At 36.0% G+C, this 20881-nt stretch overlaps 1 protein-coding gene across 7 annotated transcripts in view; it reads left to right on the top strand.

The window, feature by feature from the left end:
• The window catches only part of NIPBL (NIPBL cohesin loading factor), a 160092-nt gene that overhangs the window by 63572 nt on the left and 75639 nt on the right, over positions 1–20881 (top strand). For all 7 annotated transcript variants that reach the window (XM_075488533.1, XM_075488532.1, XM_075488535.1 and 4 more), the window contains 4 exons: positions 3525–3624; positions 5278–5429; positions 6415–6575; positions 11437–11530. In XM_075488533.1, the coding sequence (XP_075344648.1) occupies positions 3525–3624; positions 5278–5429; positions 6415–6575; positions 11437–11530 (507 nt within the window). The remainder of the gene's footprint in view (positions 1–3524; positions 3625–5277; positions 5430–6414; positions 6576–11436; positions 11531–20881) is intronic.

The following is a 20881-nucleotide window of genomic DNA, read 5'->3' on the forward strand; positions in this document are numbered from 1 at the left end:
GAAATAAAGGCACCTTCAGAAAGCTAAATACTATGTTTTGAATTCTTGTGAATATAAGGTAAAGCACAAGCAGAATTCTGTGCTGATGTGTTTTCCCAAGTTCATGTTGATCTGTAGTCAAAACGTAAGTTTTGAGCAAGAATTGTTCTTAGATATGATGAACAAATAGCGCAAGAAGGATGCGTTACGTGGACACTTCTTTCGCTTAGTGTCCTGAGTGGGCATCCCCCATTTTTCCACCTCCCACCCCGCCCTATTGCTGGCGTATTTCATTTGAGGTAACGTAGCAGCAATGTTCGAACTCTTATTTCCTGTCTTTTGATAACAGTCCCACTGTCGAAACAGTCTTCATACAGCTTAGATTTTTAGATTAGATTTTTAGTTATATTTTTCAAACTGTTTTCTATTACCAGGTTGTCTGAACAGGCTAAGTTACATCACCATGCAGTGTCAGGCCTAACTTTATACAGTGGCAAAATGTTAATTTTATTTTAGACCTTTTTCATCAGATGACATAGAAAGTTCTGGGAGGCATCTTGCACCTACATCTGTCCTGCATCTTGTAGTGTATGAGTGAGGTAGATTTCTTTATAATTATTTATTTAAAATTAAGATATTATTTCATTTCCGTTTTCATAATAATTTTTTCTCTTTTTCCCTCTCAACACTTTGGCTTTTTCTTTCAGCAGATATGTGTTGGAAGATGAGCTAAAATAGTGTATTGCAATTGGTTAGTATTCATATCATTGGTTAGGGTTCAGAAAGGACTTAATATTCACTCTAAGCTATTTATCAGAACTTGTCAATTTTGGGGGATTAAAATCTTACGCATCTTTCCATAAACATCAATTACTTGGATAATTTTTTTCATTTATACAGGAATTAAGTGCACGTGTGCCTGTAAAAGGGAGAAACTTTGCAGGCATGCACTTGCAACAAGAGTGTATATTTAACTGAAAAATCACCTGTTGGTGAGCCGTCCTAGCTTAAATATGGTTTAATCATACAAGACGTTTTCTGTGACTCTGAGCTGCATTTTTATGTAGTGCATTCTTTGTCATTTAGTAGGAATGCTAAAATGGATTTATACGTATCGCTTTTTTCCAAGCAAAAAAATCATAGTCAAATCTGGGAGTATGTGTTAGGGAAACTCATTCTAGTAATGTTATCCCACATTACTGCTAGGTTGATGTTATCTCAAACCTGAACATTACCAACATGCAAAATTAAGGTTGCATTTCAAAGAAATTCTTAAATATTTAAGGTACAGAAATGCACAGTGGAGCCATAAATCTGCTGCTTAGTGATATGACAACAGTGTAAAAAATGTACAAGAAGATATTTTAGTGCTAATGGTCACAGACTAATTTCAACTCCTTTTTAGTCTAAATGTTTGGGGCTTATTTTTACTTCTTTCTCATTACATCATTATCAGGTATACTTATTATCTGTCTGGAAATTTTGGAGACACTGGGGTTTTTGTTGTTGGTTGGTTGGTTGCTGTTTTTTTATTTGGTTTTGTTGGGGTTTTTTTTTCTTCTTTTTTCTTTTTAAGTTACCTAGATTGTTCCTCCCATGTCCTGTCCCCCCCAACAGATACAGAGAAGTTAGAGCTGTCCATCACAGAATAATTTTAGGGTTTTTTAAAATGGCATTAAAACCAGATTCATTTATATATTTTCTGTCATCCTTTTAAACCAAAACCTACCACATCTGTGGTTCAAAACGTGTTTTAAATCTAGGGAGGAGAAAATAAATAGATATACATTTAAAGTATTTTAGAAGTGCAGTCCGTGCTATAAGCATAAAGTGAAACTTCATCTGTATAGTTCATGCTCCTACGGGCACATTCTGTCAGCTGTCTGTACATGAATGTTAAGGGTTACTAGTTCGACTAAGATATTGTACCTAGACGCGTTGAGAGTGGCAGTGAGAGGTGGGCACGCCTGGCGCTGCCTTGAACACAAAACCCCTGGAGTTTTCTCCTCACTTGCCTCTGTGTGAGGCAACTAGTGTCCATTTAAACAAATTTTGCAGGAGTTGAGAAGTCCCATTCTGTTACTCGGGACAATGAAATGTCCACTGTATTGAAGTATGGAGGTCTCTGATTTTTTTTTTCAGCACAACATTGGGACTTTAGCTCGTGCTCTGGGCTAGTTTTCGTGTAATGTACTTGGAATGCAGCACTTCACACCTACCGGGAGGTAGTAACGGCTGCATTCCTGGGGGATTATCACATCTCTGCTGGGGAGAGGGGAAGAGAAAAGAGGGTGACAGGGAGGATTTCTGAAACTAGTTTTGCTTGTGTGAATATTGCAGTAACTGAAATCGGTGATAGCAATTGAAGGATTGACAGCTCCCAAACACTTTGGTTTGGGGACTTCAGTCAGCCTTCTGTCTAACCTTCGGTTTAAAATATTTGTACTACCGATGTGCTTTTACCCACAGCTGTGGATCACTTGCTGTGGCTTCCCAAGCTGCAGTGTGCACGTGAATTCTGACACTGTTTTAGCTGCAAGACTTTAAACTCTGTCATTAAAATAACTTAAAATTCATTTAAGTTTTTGTGTTTCTGCATCACTTCAACTTCCAGTGTCGTGCTGTTGTTAGGGAATTCTTTATACCTGTATGGAAGAGAGGGGAAAAAAAGATTCCTTTAAATTCTCCCTAATAATGATGTGAGTTAGAGTAGAATAGAGTATTTCATTTGGAAGGGACCTACAATGATCATCTAGTCCAACTGCCTGACCACTTCAGGGCTGACCAAAAGTTCAAGCAAATTAAGGGCATTCTCCAAATGCCTCTTAAATTAATTAGTTTCAAGCACATTGGTACTTGTGTCTTTCCAGCTAGTACAACTCCTGAATTTCCAAAGCATAACTGTGGGGATCTATAGGCTGTGGGAGCCTACAGTTGGGATACTGGTTCTGCTTTGCAATTGAAATATTTCAGCACCTTCTTTGGTAACATTCCTTATAAGTGTAGCGGAGGTGGAATAGAAAACTTTTGTCCCTGGGTAGAAAGGAACCACTAAGGCATTATGAGACCGGTGAGAATATCTTGCAGCACTCAGCCTGAGATGATTGTTTGATGTACTTGCTCTAAAAACTGGAGATAAGTTTTCTGTGTTCTTCTGACTTGTGAAGTTTCCAGGTCTTTTACTTATTGGCACTGAGTACTGTACACACCAGCCTGGGGTGTGAATATATGTCCTATTATAAAATGGTTCTATTTACTAGTAGGCTTTTGCTTGGGAAGCTCTAAGGAACAGAGGAAGGAATTACTGTTAATATTTATAACTGAATTAACAGTACTTTAGGGAACACTTTTTTTATGTCATGATGTAAAATGCACATCTTACATGGAATTGATAATTTCTAATGTTTTCTAACAGTTGTGGGTAGATGATGTTAATGTCTGTAAAGTTCCTAATCTCTTTGTATATAATAATTTCTGAAATGAGAGACTTCCTTGATTAAAAAGGAAATGTGTGTAAAGTAATGCTACTATCTTCTTTTTAATAGGGATGATGATGTCGCAGTTTAATATTTCTCAGAATTCCATGCGTGGTAGTCCTGCATCTTCCAATTATCAACAAACCACTATCTCACATAGCCCTTCCAGGTAATGATTTCTTCTAAATGGGGTGGGAGCAAATGAGGGGCAGCAAACTGCAAATTCTTCCTACAGTTGCAAGTTGTGAGTGGAAGGTCATCAGTGTCAAGACAAATTTTGCATTTTTCTGACAGCGGGGTGAGTTTCTTCAGCTGGCAAAGAAGCATCTTTCTGTCAGTGAATTAATCCTTCTATTCTAAGGATTAGTCATGATCATCCATTCTCTCTCCCTCCCATAATTTTGGCAAACTTTCTTTCCTGCTTAAGGAGTCCCCGTGCCTCCTGCCACCCCTCCAGCTGTTTTCTACCTGTGGCAGAGGCTGAGACTGGCGGTAGGAATCCTCCTACCGCCAGGAGAGAAGAGACTAATGTGTTCCAGCATGTATAACAGTAACAGTGTGACAGGAGAGTGGGGAAAAAAGGTTTGTAAAAGCATGGAGTACTGATGTAACAGTTATACAAAAGGCCACTCAGAGAAGGATAGGCCCAGTAGCGTGGCCAGTCTTCCAGCAGCATCCGCATCAACTTTCTGGTTCTTTTTTAAACTTGTGAGTGTTGGCAAGTAGCATGTACCTATAATCCAGGCCTTTATTAATGTAATAAAGTACTCTGGACTACAGGAAAGAGTTCTGCATGTAGTTTCAACCCAGTTACTGGCCTTTAACAGATTTTAATCTTCAGTTATTAGATACCATTATTAAAATAAACTTATTTCACATTTCAGTTCAAGTTACTGTAATTGTTTTGGCAAATTAAATGCTCTGTATCTGCACAAAAACCAGCACACTTTTTTACTTTTATATCTAAAAGGGATATTGAAGAAGGTTTTTTGAATTGTGAATATTACAATGAATATTACAAAGTCTTCTAAAAATCCTTGCAAAATCCTTGTGCTAAATACTTTGCTATTTCTTTCTGTGGAAGCTTACCTTCACAGAGTTGCTATCTAGAACTAAGGGTTGTGAAAACATGTAAATGTAATGTACCTTCTGAAGTATTTATTTCGTTTATTTTTATTTTGAAAAGCTCATATAAGAATGTAACTTATAATGTACATGTATTATTGTCACAAGCCAATGTTATTTTTATGGCTTCCTATCTGTAGGATCAGTCTAAGATAAAGCCAGGGAAAGAATAAGTTGCATTCAGTGGTCTTTGGGTCAGGTCCTACCTAACCGCCTATCACATTCCTGTATCTTGGCAGTATAGTTCTGGTGGAGAAGTTCTTAGAAATCTTACTGGAAAAATCATATTTAGAGTAGATGGCTCCTTGTTAATCCTAGTGACCTAGTTGTTAATTAAAACTTAGCTGTCACTTTCATTCAACCTTCTAGGACTAACTTTTGGAAATTGCAGATTTATTTTAGTACATATTTGTGTCATTGTTTCCTTTCCCTAGGTGGAGGTCTTATGAATGCTTTTTATTCTGTTCTTTACTTTTACTAATGCAGTATCTAAGCTGTGACTCTCAAGTAATAATTGAAGTTGGGAAGGTATCAATAACTTAAAATACTGCTTTTGAGGGAGATTCTTGATTGTGTTGGAATTTTGTATCTTAAAGAAGTTGTAATGTTCTGGATGTATAATATTCCAAAAGAAATAATAAATTTGTCTAAATTTGCTTTTCCAACTTTTAAAAACTTTTTTAAATTTTATTTTTAGCCGGTTTGTGCCACCACAGACAAGCTCTGGTAACAGATTTTTGGCACAACAGAACAGTCCAGTGCCTAGTCCATATGCTCCTCAAAGCCCTGCAGGATACATGCCATATTCACATCCTCCAAGTTATACACCACATCCTCAGATGCAGCAAGGTAAGTCTGTGATGTTTGTTTTACTCTCCTATCTCATGTCAGCTTCACCTTCATGTCCATGTTTCATGGCTTTCTAATTTCTTTGAAGGAGTCACATGCTTAATGCAAATCTTTGAGTTGGCAGGTATGTTTAAGCTTTTCTTTCCTGCCTGTACAGACTAGTAGTATATATTTTATTTAAAAAAATAAAAGGGAAGAAGAAAAAGTAAAACACATGTTCCTGTTGCTTTGCTCCCCTGTGTACAGCCATTTTGCATAGTCGTCATGTATACGTGACAATAGAAAAAATCAAAACAAACCAAAACCTTTTATTTGTTAGCTATGGCCATCATTTATCTGTACTAGTGAAAACCTCATTTTTGCCAATGTAACGTTAGTTTTGCTGCCAGCTTATTTAGCCTTACCAAACCTTTGTAGTGTCAACTAGATTAATTCTAAGTTGGCTAGAATTATGCTCAAGGTATGCAGTATCTGGCAAAGATGACCTTTAGAATGAATGGATTTCTTTGTTCTTCCCTTTTCTAAAAACAATCTTGAACAACGTGAACACTGTTAAAGTATCTAGGCATTTTTTTGTGGTAAGTAGAATTCTCATTGGATTCTTTTAAATCATTTGTTCTTAAAGTTTAGCATTGTGCTTAGAATATACATAGCTGTTCTGTACGTAATGTTGGATGTCTCATGAATACCTTGGAAGTTACTAAAGGTTGTGAATACAAATTATATAGAGGGAAACAAAGGTTTTCTGTAACATGGAATTCAGGTTTTAAATCCTCTTGAAAATTAAAATCTTAGATATCTAATTTTATTCAAGGTATTTGTGGCAAAAGGATTCAATCCAAAAGTTGGATTCTTGTTCACATTCCAGACCTATTGCATCCAACTCATTAATATCCACTATTATGGTGTTTTCTCTGAAACTTTTTAAGAGTTAATGAGTGTATGAATATATCACTATAGTTACTTATATTTTTTTGTATTTCAGCTTCAGTATCCAGTCCCATTGTCACAGGTGGGATGAGGAATCTCCATGAAAATAAAGTTTCAAGTCAGTTGTCTGGAAATTCAGCTAATCATCATGCTGATAATTCTAGACATGGCTCAAATGAAGACTACCTACAGATGGTGCACAGACTAAGTAGTGATGTATGTTACCTAAATCAGTTTATTATGATAAAGCAAGTATGTGTTTAGCTGCCTTAGAAGTCAGAAATTTTACTATGTTGTTGTTGATGTATAAAACCACGATTTCAGATGTGTACACTCAACCATGCAACTTTAATGTGTGAGATTTAATTTTTTCTAGATCTCTCTTTCCTTTGGAACCATTTGTAACATCCATTCTGATGAAATTAGGAAAAGTAAAAAATCTTCACATAATGTCATATGTGAGTTTATTTTAAAGAAATGGTAGAATGTCTCTACAATTACTGTAGCAATATGTTCATGCAAACAATACTATATTCTAAACAGGTGTATAGTTAACTTGTCTCTTTGAAGATCCCCACAACTGTCAATTAGACTTGACATATTTGAATAACCTATTGGGTAATATAGTAGTGTTGTCAAAGGCACGAATTCCTATGGACATTTTTTCTTACTGGTCTGTCATGTGCTTTTATGGCCTGGTTTCTTTGTAAGAAGTTTTCCCTTAGGGACTTTATTTCATGTGGGAGAAATTCCTTCTGAAATCTTGAATCTAAAGGGGAAAAAAACCCCAACTTTCTCCCACTTTTTTTTTTTAACTACTGATTAATTTTCTTCTTAATGAGCATCTCATCCTGTGGATGAAGCTTGTTGGGATTCTTCTTTACAAGTTTGGCACACAATCTCTTAACAGCTCTTAAGGGGAGAGCACTTAAGTTTCCATTTTATTTTTTCATCAAAATCTGGTGGCAAGCAGGCCTTTTTTGGCCTTTTTTTTTTTTTGTATGTTTGTGTGTGTGTGTGTGTGTGTGTGTTTTATTTAGCTTACAAAAACCGTGGGCAGCTCTTGTCTTCCTAAACTAGCTTGTGCAAGCAAAAAAGTGTTGTATTCAACAAGTGTACTATTAACACCAGGCTCCCTAAATGCCTTGTTAGGATTAATAACAGTAGAACTCAGAGTCTTATTAGTCTTCCTTTTTTTTTTTTTTTAAATGCAAGAATTATGCTGATTAAAAATATTAGCTAAGAAGTAGTACTTAAATAAGAGTGTTTCAATGAAGGAATCTATCATAATACACGATCATCAGATGTTTTTCTCAGTCCGTTGCTGGCCAGCAATGCAAATTCTTCAAAATAGGAAGCTGTTCTTGGCATTAAATATACATATAACTGCCAACTATGTTAAAGGTACACTATCAAGATAATCTTGGTTTTTTTAAGACAGGATTTTTTTAAAACTTTAATATTAAGGTAATTTACTTCATAATTTTTAAAGAGGAAGTATTTAAAAATATTCATCTATAATTTTGTGATCCAAGGAATGCAACCACATCCTAGTTCATGAACACTTAGAAATGAAACTCTTTCAAAACAGACAGAATATGAAAACTTAAAGCATACCCTCATTGGTTGGTTTAATTGGAGAAATAGTAAACATAAAAAGTAGTAAACAGTGTAAACTTGCACTTTTATCCCTTTGTGCATTTCCTTAATGGAGCATGCATTGCATTTATTTTATTTGTAATTATACCTTTAAAAGCTGATTTTAGTAGCTATCATGCAGAAAACAGTTTGAAGAATTTGGATTAATTAAAGTCTTGCATCTATGTATGAATAATAAGCTTAATGATAATGTTGCAGCCCTTTCAGAAGCAGTGTGACCTTTGGCGAAGGTAGTTATGAATGAAGATTATTAAATCATAGAACTTAAAAACTTGAATTATTTTTCATTCTTTTTCTTAGTTTTAGGATTTTTTTGCTTTAAAAACGTGAATAGTTACAGGATATTGTGTATTTGCAATATATGATTCTACAAAATCAGCATGTATACCCTTGAAGGCTCACTACACATACAATCAATTTAAGGACAATTTTTTGGTAATTTTAAAACTTTACCAATTTTTTGGTAAACAATTTTTTGGTAAACTTGAGAGCATTGCTAGAATATAAGTTTGTGCTTATATATCACCATTTGGTGAAGCTCTGAACTAGGAAACTGTAAATGAGCACTTCTGAACATTTGTCAGCTACGGTAGGAATGTCATGTGTACCTGAAAGGTCATCTACCTAGTTAGTCTGTTTAGTTAATTTAATAGAAGTCGCCTTTGCCTATGTCCTTGGCAATTATGGGTAGAGGATCTCTCCTGTCCTAACATAACATATATGCTAAAAAGTTACTAAGCTTTTTTTCAAGGGGGGGGGGGGGGGGGGGGAGATTTATTACAAGTCAAAGATAAGTCAGGTTTAAAAAAATCAGCTCCATAATTTCAATATAGTTGATAAATGAGTAACTCATCAGGAAATTAATTCACTTTGAGTTATGGTAACAACATATAAGTTTAAGATACAGTTCTTTTTATTGTGTTGAATCTGAATATTAGATTTCTTGGCACATGAGGCAACAACTCTTTTTGCAAGCATTGTTGCAAAAATAATTGTAATTAATAGCACAGTGTGAGTTTTCTATTCATTGTGCTATGGGAGGAAAAAATAATGTCTAATAAAATTGTTTTCTAAGTGCCCATGGATGGTGAAACTGATGAAATCTGGTTTCTTACAGATTTACATTCTTTGACTTGTAAGCACTTTCAGTCCATAAATTTCAAACTCTTTCCTTTTCCCTAAGCAGTGTCAACTATGCCTTCACAAGGTGTAACATGTACACTGTCTAGTCTACAGCTATGCATGTGGAAATTGGCTGTTTCAGAAATTGGCATTGTCAGAGCGAGTGTGTGCTTGCCCATCTATGCAGGCTTCTATCTCCTTGAAATGCCATTTTAGCTTTCTGACTTACTACCAGCAGCTGGTTTTTTTCATACAGACATGTAAAAATGTCATTACCGTTGAGCCTTCTAACATTCTATTAATTGGGTTGAAATTGGTTGAAAAGATAAAAGGTGTTTATCAGACAGATAATTCAGGTTTGGAAAAAAAAAATTATATGAAAGAACTACATGTATTCAGATACCTCAATAGGAGCCACGTTAGAATATTAGCTACTGAAATAACCAATTTAATTAGGAAAGAGATTAAATAACCTTAGAACTTCTTTGGAGACTTCCTTTGTATGACTTTACTCTTTAAAAGAACAGACTTTTTGCAATTTTGTTTATAATTATAGAAATTGTCTCTTCATAGATACAGGGGTTTGTTGTGGTTTAACCCCAACCAGCAACTGAATGCCACACAGCTGCTCACTCACCCCACTCCTCCCACCCCCCACCCCCTCCCTCACCCTCCCTGGTGGGATGAAGGAGAGAATTGGAAGGGCCAAAGTAAGAAAACTCGTGGGTTGAGATAAGAACAGTTTAATAATGGAAATATTATTATCATAATAATTATTATTATTTTAATAATAAATTGTAATGAGAAGGAAAACAATGAGGGGGGGGGGGGGGGAACAAAACCCAAGGAAAAAAACAAGTGATGCAACTGCTCACCACCTGCTGACCAATGCCCAGCCTGTCCCAGAGCAGCGATCACTGCTCCCCAGCCAACTCCCCCTGGTTTCTATACTGAGCATGATGTCATATGGTATGGAATAGCCCTTTGGCCAGTTTGGGTCAGCTGTCCTGGCTGTGCCCCCTCCCAGCTTCTTGTGCACCTGGCAGAGCATGGGGAGCTGACAAGTCTTTGACTAGTGTAAGTACTACTTAGCAACAGCTAAAACACCAGTGTGTTATCAACATTATTCTCATCCTAAATCTAAAACACAGTACTATATTAGCTACTGTGAAGAAAATTAACTCTATCCCAGCTGAAACCAGGACAGGGTTGTTAGTTTGTTCTTTCCCAAAACATTCCCATAGATGTTGTATAAAAAACAGTGCTAAAAATGGGAAATACTGCTCTACAGAAGTTTACATCTAGTTAGGGCACTGAGTGAATGAGTATACTCGTGACCAGCAGAGGGCTCCATGAAAGCAATAAAAAACCTGTGTAGAACATTAAATGGGAATTTGAATAGTGGGTTTCATATCATATTTAATTTTAAGATGGGAGGGGGTAAAAAAGACACATTTACATTCTTAAAGATAGAGCATGGACATCATTACATTGTAATTAGTATTATATTATGAAGAAGTTTGTCAGAAATGATAAATTCCATTGAAGCAGGTTGTTCTGTGCAAATCTGAGAAGACAGTAGAACTTGTTTGCCATGTTGGGGAAGTGCTTCATGTTGCCATTGAGTTGTTTCCTATCTAATTGTTGAGACAGGAAAATAACAAGCTAAAGTCACTCCAGCTGTGTTTTACACCAGACTATCTCAGCTGCTGCAATGGGAGTGCTAGAGACTTTGCTCAGTCCTGATGTGTGTATACTGGAGGATATAAATACAAAGTGTTAATTTGTTTAACTGTAAAAGCGAGATGCCATTCTAGATAAACTTTAAGGGTAGGTTAAGTTAAAAAGTGGTGAGTTTGTTTTAAAAATCTACATTTTATGCTCAATTTCTTTCAGTTGGTATTGTATAGAGGCTGTGTATCTGCTTTTCAGCTCTTTACTGAGTGCTTGTAACAAGAAAGTTCTAGTGTGTTCTAGTGTCTAGAAAGTTCTAGGAATTTTAGTGTAAACCAAAAGTGCTTACTTAGCTAGAAGTTATGTACATAGATTTATTTTTGTGTGCATGTTCTGGTTATAGATTCTTCTTAGGGCTGATTGTGCTTTGGAATATTGCCTGTATAGTAGTCTAACAGCAGTTTAAATTATAAAGATTTTTATGTAAATAAATACTTTTCTGTTATTTCTTGTATGCTTTTTTTGTCCAGTCCATTTTATCAGTATATGTACTAATTTCAGTCTTTTTTTTTTATCAAGTGTTCATGTTCATAATGTTAATTTTTTATCATTGTCACTTTAGGATGGCGATCCGTCAATAAGGAATGCTGCATCTTTTTCCTTGAGGTCACCACAGTCAGTCTGCTCTCCAGCTGGAAGTGATGGAACCCTTAAAGGTAGTCTAGCAGTCATATATATCAATGTATATTTTCCCAATTCTAAAAAACAGAGAGTTTAAAGACATATTTTATTATTCCTCCTGACTTCTGTATTCAAATAGCACTAGAGAGTATGTCATTATGTTTTGGATACAAAATTCTTTCGAGTCCTGATCCAGAAGAAATTTCTGAAGGTCCGAAAATTGACTAATCATCCTTCAAAACAAAGCTCAAATTCATGGAGGACAGAAGGATTTAAAATCCTTTCCAATATGGGGATTAAATTCTTTATAAGAATGGTTTCAGTTGCTCTACATAAGAAGTGGTTTAAAGGCAGCATTACGAGTATTGAACTCTTAACCAGCTCAAAAGTGTTTTAACATGCAATGCTTGTCTTAATTGCAATCATGAAATTTTAAGAACATGAAATTAAAAGTAGTTCAATGAACTCAATACATATAGCATAAATGAAGCCTGAAAATCTTAGCTGTGGAGAAGGAATAGGGTGAAATGTCAGTCAGTTGAGAGGGAACAGAAAAAAATCTGCTCAAAATAATTCTTTATGCTAAAATTTGGAAAGCATACTGTTGTTTTTAATATTATCTCTAAGAAGCAATGACTGAGATACATGAGACTTAGCAAGGGTAGGGGTTTGGGCATATTCTTGCTAATTTACTTTTTCAGTGCTTATATATTTACATGGCAGTAGTAGAGAGATGCAACAGTGCTCTTTAGCCCCAAAACAAAATTCATTGTGGATGGTCAGGTTAGGTGGGGAGGGAGAACAGGAGATGGGGGAGATTCCAGAGAAGGTGAAGCCTTCTCTGGTGTACAGGCTGGCCTTGTACAGCCTGGATAAGAGGCATCTTCGGCAGGGGAGGACCTTAGAGCAGGCTTCCCGTACCTATGAGGAGATTATCAGGAAGACTTGCGTTAGGCTTTTCAGTGTTGTGGAGGAAGGATGAGATACAATGGACTTAAATCAAAATGGGAGGTTCTAACTAGGTCTACGGAAAAACTTTTTCACTATCAGGACAGTCAAGCATTGGAAAAGGTTACCCAGTGCATTTTCTATCCTTAGAGGTTTTCAAGATTAGGTTGGATAAAGCCTTGCATAATGTGGCCTTGCTGACGCTGCTTTGAGCATGAGGACAGACTAAAGACCTCGTGAGGTTCCTTCTTAACTGAATCCTATGATCCTGTGACTTCTAAATGATCTCTGTGGTTCATCTTCTGTACGGGTATACTGTGTTAAACAGTGATAGAAGAAATGTGGCTCAAGTGGCAAGTGAGAAGTAGGTGAATAGCATGCCAGCAGCATCAGTATTTCAGGAAGTCTTGTGCTAAAGGACTTGTAACAAGACCTGTGTAAACGGTGAAGACTAAATGTGGTTGTTTTTCTCTCTTTGTCGAGCTTATAAGTTTAACAACATTGTGAATCTAAGAATTCCACTCAGACACATGATTACCACTCAGCCAGAAGAATATTTGAGTTACTCTTTGGTTAAAGTTGCTGCTGTTTCAATTGGCTGTCTCGGAACCCCATTTCGAAGACATACCTTTTCAGATTATTTCTGAAAACAATCTGATTGTACAGTTCAGATTGTAATGTTTCAGCATTAGAAGGGCTGAGAAAGTGCAAGAGGAGCTTTTTGATGTGTTTACCTGTATGTTAGCTTTACTTTTCCCATTGAGAAAGCACGCAACTGAAATAACTGTTACTAGTGGTGCTACCATTTTGCCTTCTTAAAGGGATTAATTGAACCCTGATTGAGAGAACCGGTTCTTGATGCTGCAAGAATCTTGCCAGGAATTTACTTCCTCTAATTTCATATTTTAGCAAGGTATGGAAGAGGTGTGGATAATTACACTGTTATTTAGAACATGGGATCCCTGACAGTGAGTTTTTGGCCTATGATTTGGAGTGAAAGTTGTGCTGATGAATTTTCCAGTGATGAACAAACAGCAACTATCTGTGCTGAGTTTTTTGTTGCTGTTCGCATTAGCTAATTTTAATAAAGCAAATTAGCAAAATACTTAATTGTTTGTTTGGGAGGACAAAAAGAATGGCACTAGACATCATCAGTCCAGAGAGAGATCTCAGGAAAGATGTTATAATATCTAGGCTTTCTTATATGACATAGAGACTTGAGGCAATTACGGAAGGTACGGGTACAGACTGCATTTCTCTACTTTTGACGTGGAAGTAGCAAGGACTTCTGGAGACTTGGAGAATGTGATTGCACAGTCTTGAATTACTTTAAGACTGAATGTAGCTGTCTGACAAAATCTGAATGAGGAAGAAGGTTTGTTTGCAACTCAGGCAAATATTTTGAGAGATGGCAGAAGTTATATTTGTTATTTTGATTGGTTAGTTACTTAGTCAGTGGAGTAAAATTTCTCTGTTACAGAAATCTGAGCTTCACTTTTGCTCCCGTAAAGGTACCAGAGCAGCTGAAGTTTTATCCAGAAGTTCTAGACTGGTCTTTAGCCTTTCTTTTTAATGTAAATTTTGTATTTTTAGCTACACAAACAGAATAATGACTCTGCTTTCATGCTATCATCTGTTACCACATGTACTTCTTAAAAAATTCATTTCTGTGAATTCCTCTATGAAGAATTAACATGGAACTTTTTCCTTTTGTTGATCTCATAAAATATTCTGTGGTTCCATTACCCAAGATAGACTACTCATCAAAATCCTTTATCTTTTTGTTCTACTTTCCCACTGCTCTGGAACCTCATATAAGTGTGGGAGGTTTTGTTGTTTGGTTGGGTTTTTTTTTTATTTTTTGTTTTTGTTTGTTTGTTTGTTTTTAAGGCAATTTCTAAAGATCTATATAATGGGAAGCTTTCCACAATATTTTCAGTCCATTGCTTTCCAAAGAGAAGAGTTCATATCCTTTACAGTCCTGTTTCCATACAGTTTCCTAAACTCCTGGGAAAACATCTGTAAGGACTAGCAGTGACCCTTAGGAAACTATATAGTTTTGCACTTTTTTTGCAGAAAAAAGTTGTATTCCCTCCAGAAATTGCTAATGGGTATTTGATTATTTTCTGAATAATTTGGAAAGATTACTTTTGTTTTCTTAGGGATTTATAGGATTTCTGCAGAGAGATTCCTCTACACTTGATCTCTGAGTGTGTAGTGAGTGGCAAGAAGAATTAGGAATCTTCTCAAATCTGTAGTACAGACTTCAGTGCTCTCAAAGGTACTTGTTAAGAAAAATTATCATCTGACCCCCTCTTCTTCAAAAGAAAGGTGGAAGAAATTGATTCAAAGATTTTTTTCTGACAGGACCAAAATAAACATTCATTCTTGTTTCTTTCTTCAAGCCCTAATTTTCTATGCAAGGATGCTTCTGAATACAGCGGTTCTAAGCTAGAACAGCCAAAGCTGAGTTTTTCATGAGGCATTTGAAGCTCTGGAGAAAGTGGTGGGACTCTTCCCTGAAAACTATTGAAAGACTATGTGGGAAGTGAATACAACCTCCCAAATGTATGTTCAAAAAAGAACAAAAAAGTCTGTCTCATATGCTATCCATTTAAGTTTGAATTTTAAGTTAAATTATGCTCTTTTAAAACTAATGTCAACATTGTCTGCTAATCAAAACAAGTAATAATTTCTTTATATCTAGTACAAAACTTGGGAAGATTTTCAGAGGAAGATTCTGTGGTTTTAGAAGATACAGCAGGAAAGGACTTGTGGGCTTCCCATCTTCTTACTCTGATGTTGGATGAGCTGTACCAGTATCACTCCCCATAACTTCCATCTATTTTTTTTGTTAAAATGTCAGTAATGGAGTTTCCTTACTCTTGCCATGCAACCTGTTCAAATTCTTAGTGCTAGAAAGCTTTTCTCATAATGCTTAGCCTGAATCATTTTTGTTGCTGTTAAGCATGACACCTCTTGACTTCTTCCCAATGGACAAAGAAAAACAATTCACATCCTTTTTTTTATAGCAGTCATTTACATCTCGAAGAACGTTATCATGTCTTGCACTAATCTAATCTTCTACAGACTGAACAGCACGGTTCTTTCTGTCATCTTTACAAAAGTAATCATTTCTGAGCTTCTAATTATCTTTTTATGTTTTTCTCTGAATTCTATTTGGTCTGCATTTGTCTTGATGTATTGTCCTAAGTTGTAGATACAACTCTATTTGAAGACTTTGAAGGATGAGTTGTCAGAAAAGTGCTGTAGATGACTTGGTATGATACTACTGTTGTATATGAGAGTATTGCTGCTCTTTGCTGATAATTTAGATTCATATTGCAAGTTGTTTTAAACGTATCCCTGTCTTTCTGTAGAGCTTATCTTTTTTTCTCTCATGTTGTTACAATTGCTCTTTCTCAGATGAATAAAAAGTTTGTCCTTCTTCTCACTGAATTTCTTCTGTTTGAGAAGGTTATTCAAATTAGTCAAGAAAATTGTAATTTTTTTATTCTGTTTTTAAAAGCAGTTGTGGACCTCTCTCTCAAAGACTCAGCACCATTGCTGTTATGATCTTCAGATTACTAAAATACTCTCTAATTCTGTTACAGAAGAAGTTATTAATGACAAATATTTTAAACTGCTAGTCTTAAGACAGTGCTCTGGAAAGCTGTACTACTTCACCTATGCTCCCTTCATCCATTTTTACCAAGAACAATTGATAGTCTATGAACACAGTTTTGCAATAGCGTATACTGCAATCTTATGATATTTTTTTCTAGATTATAATTCCTCATCTTGTTAGTGAAATTGTTATGAGAAGCTATATAGAAAGCCATGTTAAAGTCCAGATATGGCACTCAGTTCTCTTTAATCCACCAGACCTACTGCTTTATGGAATAAAATTATTTCAATTTGACGGTACTTATTCTTAACAAATGCACTTTGGAATACTATCTCTTTATTACTATCTCAATCCTTACAGAGAAATTGTTCTTCTAGTATGTACGTAAATCATACAGACTATGTATAATACTCTGGGCAGTTCTTTACCATCCTTTTGAAGGTTTTTCCCTTTTTGAGCCTGCTGGAGGCACAAATTCTGAAGATTGTTATTACCAATTCTGAGATTGGTTTAGCCAGAGTTCCAGGGTGAATTTGTCTGATCCTATTTTCATGAAAACATTCCATTTATGCGAAAGTGGTAAATAGGATCATATTAAATAAAAAAAAAATGGGATGCTTCCATTTACAAATTGTAACTGCAGTCTCTTAAAATCTTTTGGCAGTAGTGTGTTCCTCAGGTTCTGTCATCACCAGGTTCTTTTCCAACTTTTCCAACAGACAAACATCAGTATGAATGCAATATGGATGCTCTGGTTCTTTTCTCCTTCTCTAGCTTCTGCCTTTAGGAACTTATTTACAGTATAATTACTCAGATGTGAAGTCTAATAATCCACATGTAGCACATACGCATTCCTTAAAGCCTCTCTGTCCAAAGACTTTTCCAGTAAAAAGTCCAGAATGCTGTGTCCAGGTTTGTACAACAATTCGGTACCCACTTAAATAATGTTCCTGGAGTCTCGAGGATCTCTTTGCTATGGATTTAAAAAGGCATAGCACTTGAATGTTCCTGAAGTTTCTCTCCAATGTGCTATGAACCAAGTCTTCATTTGTTCACTAGCAGTTTTTTCCAGTGTTCATGCATAGGGAACAATACTTCTGGCAAAAGAGGATGTAGGATGGGTGAAAGACTTTCTGTCAACATCTGGGGACCTTTACCTGCAAGGGAGTTAAAGGAATATGAAGATACTGTTTTGAATGACCCTTTGGAAGCTGTTGTTGTGCAAGTGAAAAGCTAATAATTCTTTAAAATTCTGTAAAATATGTGAATCCTAAGTTCCTGGTAACCTTAATATTTGTTTTTTAACCATGTGGATCACAACAAAGACTGTGATCAGCGGCGTGACTTTGGCGCATCAGCTTTGAAAGGCAAGTGGTCTTTTCTCTGAAGAGGCTCAGAGATGATCAGAGAAAATATCATGAATGCTTAAATAAGATGCAAGTACTGTGGTGTGATTAGAAAGTGTGCAGTCAAAAACGGTAAGATGGAGATGTCAGTGATGCATGCAGTCTCCTGGACAGAAGCTTATTTGTTTGCTACCCAAGCTACTGATGCACAAGGAGCAAGTGAAGCCATTCCAAGGGTAAACTAACAAGACGTGGTTTTGAAACTTTACATTTTTAAGAAGGCTAAGTCACGGTCAATGCAATGCATTTTATAGTTGCTTGCATTATAAAGGATTTGAGTCACAGTCAAATCCTTTATAAAGTCAAGAGTCACAGAAAAAAGGTGTTTACAAATTGCTACAGCAGTTGATAAAACTTCTTCCATACTCAGTGCCCTCTGCCACTAGGAATTAGTAGGAAAACTAATTAATATAGAGATCCAGTCCCAGGATTATCCTGAGTGGTCAGGATGACTGTTACTGAAAGATGAGGTATTGTTGATGGGTGTATTTGTTCTTTGTAGAGACCTTGTTTCCTATTGATGTTACCTGCTTCTCAGCTACATTTGGTGTTATCTGGTTGACCATCAGTATTTGCTGTTCAGTAATGATACAATGACCTTCCCAAATCAGTGGAGAATCTCTTTTTATCTCACAAATTTTACATATTCCTGCCATATAAAAAGAGATTGCACAAAATTCTTTTACTAATCTGGAAGATCAACTACAGAAAGTCAATTTTTTTTTCTCCTGAATTACTGCACAGCCCTAGATTTAAACTCAAAAGCGGCCTACATATATTTCTCTGTTCTAAAAGAATGTTCTGAAATTCAGTTCATTCCCAAAGATCATTTCCAAAGATCATCATATGATTTACTGCAGTGACACCATTTGGTAGAACAAACCTTCTCAACCTCAGAATCTCAACTGGCTCAGCAAACAGATCATACCTGTCTGTCTGTGTATTTCCACAAAAACATTTCTTCCATTATCAACAAGTCTTGTAAGAGCGTTTTTCTCAGACATATAATGGCTCAAGCCTTCTCCCATAGGAAATATTCCAGACTGACTTCAACAGTAATAGGCACAACTCTCTCTGTATAATGAGTAATGTTTTGTTTGAGGTCTAAGCATCCAACAGAATGTGGTATGTGTTCAATGTGTGATGCCTGTTCAAAACTGCTAATATCTGTGGTAGAGTGAAACTATTCCAGAATGCTTCATCTTTTTCAAATTCTTTTCATCTCAATACATAGGCATTGTAGCTTCTAAGCCTCCTTGTTACCAGAGGCTTAACCATCATTAGACATCTCAGAAATATGTGAAGTTATTGCCATAACACGTACTCTTAAAATGCAGCTTATATCAACACCTTTCAGGAATTTCCTTCGGGAGGAGGATACTTTCAGATACCTATTCGTAGTGCTGCCTAGGAGAGGGAAAAATTTACTTTTTTATCTTCATTTACTGGGTTCTAAGTATGTTCAATGGAATGCACTGAAATCCTTCTGACCTCCTCAAGTCTACCCAAAGATAAAAAGAACCACCTTATCTGTTGCTGCAGTGTTATTTTTCAGCGTGACAAATAGTAAATCAGAACAATCTTGCCATATTTACTTAGAAGTTTAAGACAAGGGAGAATGAAATCTGTGTCCCCTGTTTGAAGTGTAACTGTGAAAAACAGTAAATGTTCCATCGTTGCAACTTCAGAAGTATTCATTTAAGAGATAATTCAAGAGTAAGATGTCAGTAAGATCTCTTTGAAAAGTTTTGAGCTGTCTCTAATATTTGTAGAAATAAAAATGCAGCTTGTATTTCCTGAGTGCTAGTCATTACCATAAAAGAAATCAGTAGCTAACGATTTCTGCTATACATTACACTAAGACGATCTTGTAAATTAGTGAAAGAGACAGTAATTGCCCGAGGGAGCATCACAAGAATAGGAATCTATGGTGAAAGGCAAGTGAGAGATCTTCATATGGTGTAGCCAGGACTTCAATACTGGTGATTGAGTGTGGTATCTCATTTGAGGAAGGGAAGTGGAGTAGTGGAAAGACCTTGAGAATCAGGATGAGTCAAAACAGGGCTTCCCAACATTGTGGGTGTTATTGGCAGAATATGGAGTTGTTGCTGATGGTCAAGAAAAGGGGTAAGATAAACCCACTTCATACCCTGCTGTCTACATACAGAAGTTGTAGGACTTCTTACAGAATGTACTAGGGAGAGAAAATAAGTATAGTAGTCTGTGCAAAGAAGTCATCAGTAAAGGCACACCTTTCATGTGAATTGAAGCTTTGCTAGAGGTATCCATTCTTTTTTTTCCATCTACAGGTCAGTACATTGCTTAATGATTCTTAATATTTCTTAAAATATCCGTTAGAAATTTAAGCTGCAGAATAAAGCTGCTTTCTTGTTTAGTGGCATTTCTTGAATAAAGCACATGGGGGCCTGTCTTCCAATTAGTTTTTGATTGTTGTTAGAAGTATTGACCTATGATAACCTGAACCTGAATGACTAATAATCATCTCAGTCACTGCTTTCTGAAGATCAGTATTCCCCAATGGATGAATGGAATCTGATAAAAGTTTGCTTTAACAAGAGGAGCTGGCCCTATTGGTCCAGCCAATAGGCTTCTCCCCCACCACCTCCACCCCTCCCCCCCATTCCTTTTTAAGCCAAAAATTATAGCTCAAAATTATAATTGGGACAAGTTGAAAAGCTTCTCTGTTTTTCAAAGCTTTTTTCTGGGCTAACAGTTATGGGGAGCTGGTTTAATTTGAGGAACAAAAAATTTAAATGTGGTTAATTGGAGAATGTTTTTAATTAAAAATGTCCTGTTTTAAAAATTTCTCTAGATACACTGAAAGCCTGGAATGAGTGCACGTAGAAGTAAAAATTCATATGTTTAAAAAAAAAAGGAGGGGAGATAAGGCAGGGAATGATAGAAAATGCCTTAAGACAATTAGTGTTTGCTAGATAGTAATGAGTGGGGAGGTTGGAATGAGTTTACCTAAAATAAAATTTAAAAAAAAAAAAAAAAAGTTGAAAATGAACTATCAGAATCGAAGTTAAGGAGGTTGTGTATGTTTGGGGTTGTGGTTTTTTTGTTGTTTGTTTGGGGTTTTTTTAATTAAAAATGTGTGGCTGAAATGGCTAATGCCTATACACTGATCACTAAGTCTTCATCAATGGACCTTATTAAAAATCTTTGATCTTTCCTTTTTCTGTAGTCAACTTGCTTTCATTGACCATTTTCTAATAGTTGATATTCTGAACCTTCAGGTACTATTTTTATTTATTCTTTTTTGGTGGTGGGTTTTTTCGTTCCATCTTCTCTGAAATGATCCCTTCTCTACCTGCAGTGGACTGCTAAAATTCCTAGGAAATACACTGGAACTGTCTGGATTACATCTTGATCTAGGAATG

The sequence above is a fragment of the Mycteria americana genome, chromosome Z, assembly GCF_035582795.1.
Source record: "Mycteria americana isolate JAX WOST 10 ecotype Jacksonville Zoo and Gardens chromosome Z, USCA_MyAme_1.0, whole genome shotgun sequence".
Classification (NCBI taxonomy): domain Eukaryota; kingdom Metazoa; phylum Chordata; class Aves; order Ciconiiformes; family Ciconiidae; genus Mycteria; species Mycteria americana.